Source organism: Oryctolagus cuniculus, chromosome 1 (genome assembly GCF_051225735.1).
Source record: "Oryctolagus cuniculus isolate XC-2025 breed Fujian yellow rabbit chromosome 1, ASM5122573v1, whole genome shotgun sequence".
NCBI lineage: Eukaryota > Metazoa > Chordata > Mammalia > Lagomorpha > Leporidae > Oryctolagus > Oryctolagus cuniculus.
In genome coordinates, this window is record NC_142867.1 from 33421114 (window position 1) to 33423251 (window position 2138).

At 37.5% G+C, this 2138-nt stretch overlaps 1 protein-coding gene across 1 annotated transcript; it reads right to left on the reverse strand.

Annotated features, from left to right (window-relative positions):
• Nucleotides 1-366: 366 nt before the first annotated feature.
• On the reverse strand, nucleotides 367-1183 carry LOC100009338 (eukaryotic translation initiation factor 4E; the record flags this gene model as incomplete). The annotated part of the gene is given in 1 exon segment (NM_001101710.1): nucleotides 367-1183. A coding segment is annotated over 1 exon segment (654 nt). The 5' UTR covers nucleotide 1183.
• Between the last annotated feature and the right edge of the window lie 955 nt (nucleotides 1184-2138).

Consider the following 2138-nt stretch of genomic DNA (forward strand, 5'->3'; position numbering starts at 1 on the left):
TTCTGTGAGATCTGACCTCTTAAAGGTTCCACCATGTTGACACACTGCCACACAAGGGACCAAGCTTCCAGTACATAAAGCTTTGGGGGACAACCCACATCCAACCCATAGTACCCCCCCAACCACCACCATTTGTCTTTTCTTTTTTTTTTTTTTTTTGCACCATTTGTCTTTTGTTGTTGTTGTCATTTGCTTACAGTTTTTTCTCCACAGATTTTTAATCCATTCAGGTTTATCATGCTTTATTGCTTCTGGGCATTAGTTAGAAAGGTTTTTCCTACAGATTATAAAGGGATTTTTCCATTTTCCTTGTACTGATTCTCTTGTTTTATTTGTTACATTTAGATCTTTTTTTTTTTTTTTTTTTACAAGACAAAGGCGAATGAGACTTCTCTTATATCTTAGCAACATTTAGATGGAAATCAAATTTAAATGCAGTCCACTCTGCTTTTGAAGAGGCTTTGGTTCAGCTCCCAAATCTCGATTGCTTGACGCAGTCTCCTATGAGAATACTCAAAAGGTGTCTTCTTAAACAACAAACCTATTTTTAGTGGTGGAGCCGCTCTTAGTAGCTGTGTCTGCATGGGACTGATAACCAATCACTATCTTTGGAGGAAGTCCTAACCTTTCCTTGTATACCCTCTCTATATGTGTAACAGCATCTCTATTTTCACATTCAGTAGTCCATATTGCTATTTTATCACCTTTAGCTCTAACATTAACAACAGCTCCACATACATCATCGCTGTAGTCATCAAAAGATTCTCCAATAAGGCACAGCAGTGTCTCTAGCCAAAAGCGATCGAGGTCACTTCGTCTCTGCTGTTTGTTTAACGTAATTAGCCATCGTCTTCCCCGTTTGTTTTTCTCATCTTCCCACATAGGCTCAATGCCATCCTTAAAAAGTGAGTAGTCACAGCCAGGCATTAAATTACTAGACAACTGGATATGGTTGTACAGAGCCCAAAAGTCTTCAACAGTATCAAACTTAGAGATCAGCCGAAGGTTTGCTTGCCAAGTTTTGCTTTTATCATTTTTAAAAAACCAGAGCGCCCACCTGTTCTGTAGAGGATGTTTAATATAGTGTTCTGGGTTAGCAACCTCCTGATTAGACTCTGTTTTCTCCTCTTCTGCGGGTGGGGGATTAGGAGTGGGGGTGGTTTCCGGTTCCACAGTCGCCATCTTAGATCGATCTGATCGCACAACCGCTCCTGAAGGGTGTTACATTTAGATCTTGTATCCACTTAGTATTTACCCTGGTAATACTGGAGATAAGTTTCAAAATAAAATTTATTCCTTGGAAGAGAGGAGGTGAGGGTGTGATTACATTGACAGAGGTGATAATACCCTCTTTTCTGGTAACAAGATGAGATTTCCCACATCCAACCTGGTTGTCACCCTGGACACTTGTCCACCCTGGGGCATGGACCAGTGCTCCCTGGCCATATCCAGCACACAACTTCTGGGTATTCACTCAAAGAGCAGACACTCCACTAAGTCACAGAGGCATAGTCCAAAGATAAAAGCTATCAAAGGAAAAAAAAAAAAAAAACAAGTATATCCACAAATGCCTCAACATAAATGCAAAAATTGAAAAAACAAGAATAAGGAAGACAACATGACCCCTCCCCCAAGAAGGAACACAACAACACTTAATATTAGAATGTAAAGATAAAGAGATTGATGAAATGCCTGAAACAGAATTCAAAAGATTAATCATAGGATTACTCAGAAGCAATGAGAAGCAAATTCTTGAATTAAAGAAATCCATACATGACATGAATGAAAAATTTTTCCATGAAATTGAGATTTTGAAGAAAAATCAAACTGAAATATTAGAAATGAAGAATTTGTCAAGTAAAAAATACAGCAGAAGGACTTAACAGACTTGCTGAGGAAGAAGAAAGAATATCAAAGCTAGAAGACAAATTTTTGAAAGTTTCTCAGTCAGACAAACAAATAGAAATTAGAAAAATTTTAATTAAAAACAGTGTAGAGATTTATGGGATAATATCAAATGATCCAACATACAGGTCTTAGGAGTTCTTGAAGGTATGGAAACAAAGAATGGATTAGAAAGCCTATTCAGTGAAAAAATTATAGAAAATTTCCCTAATTAGAAGAAAGAAAGGAACATC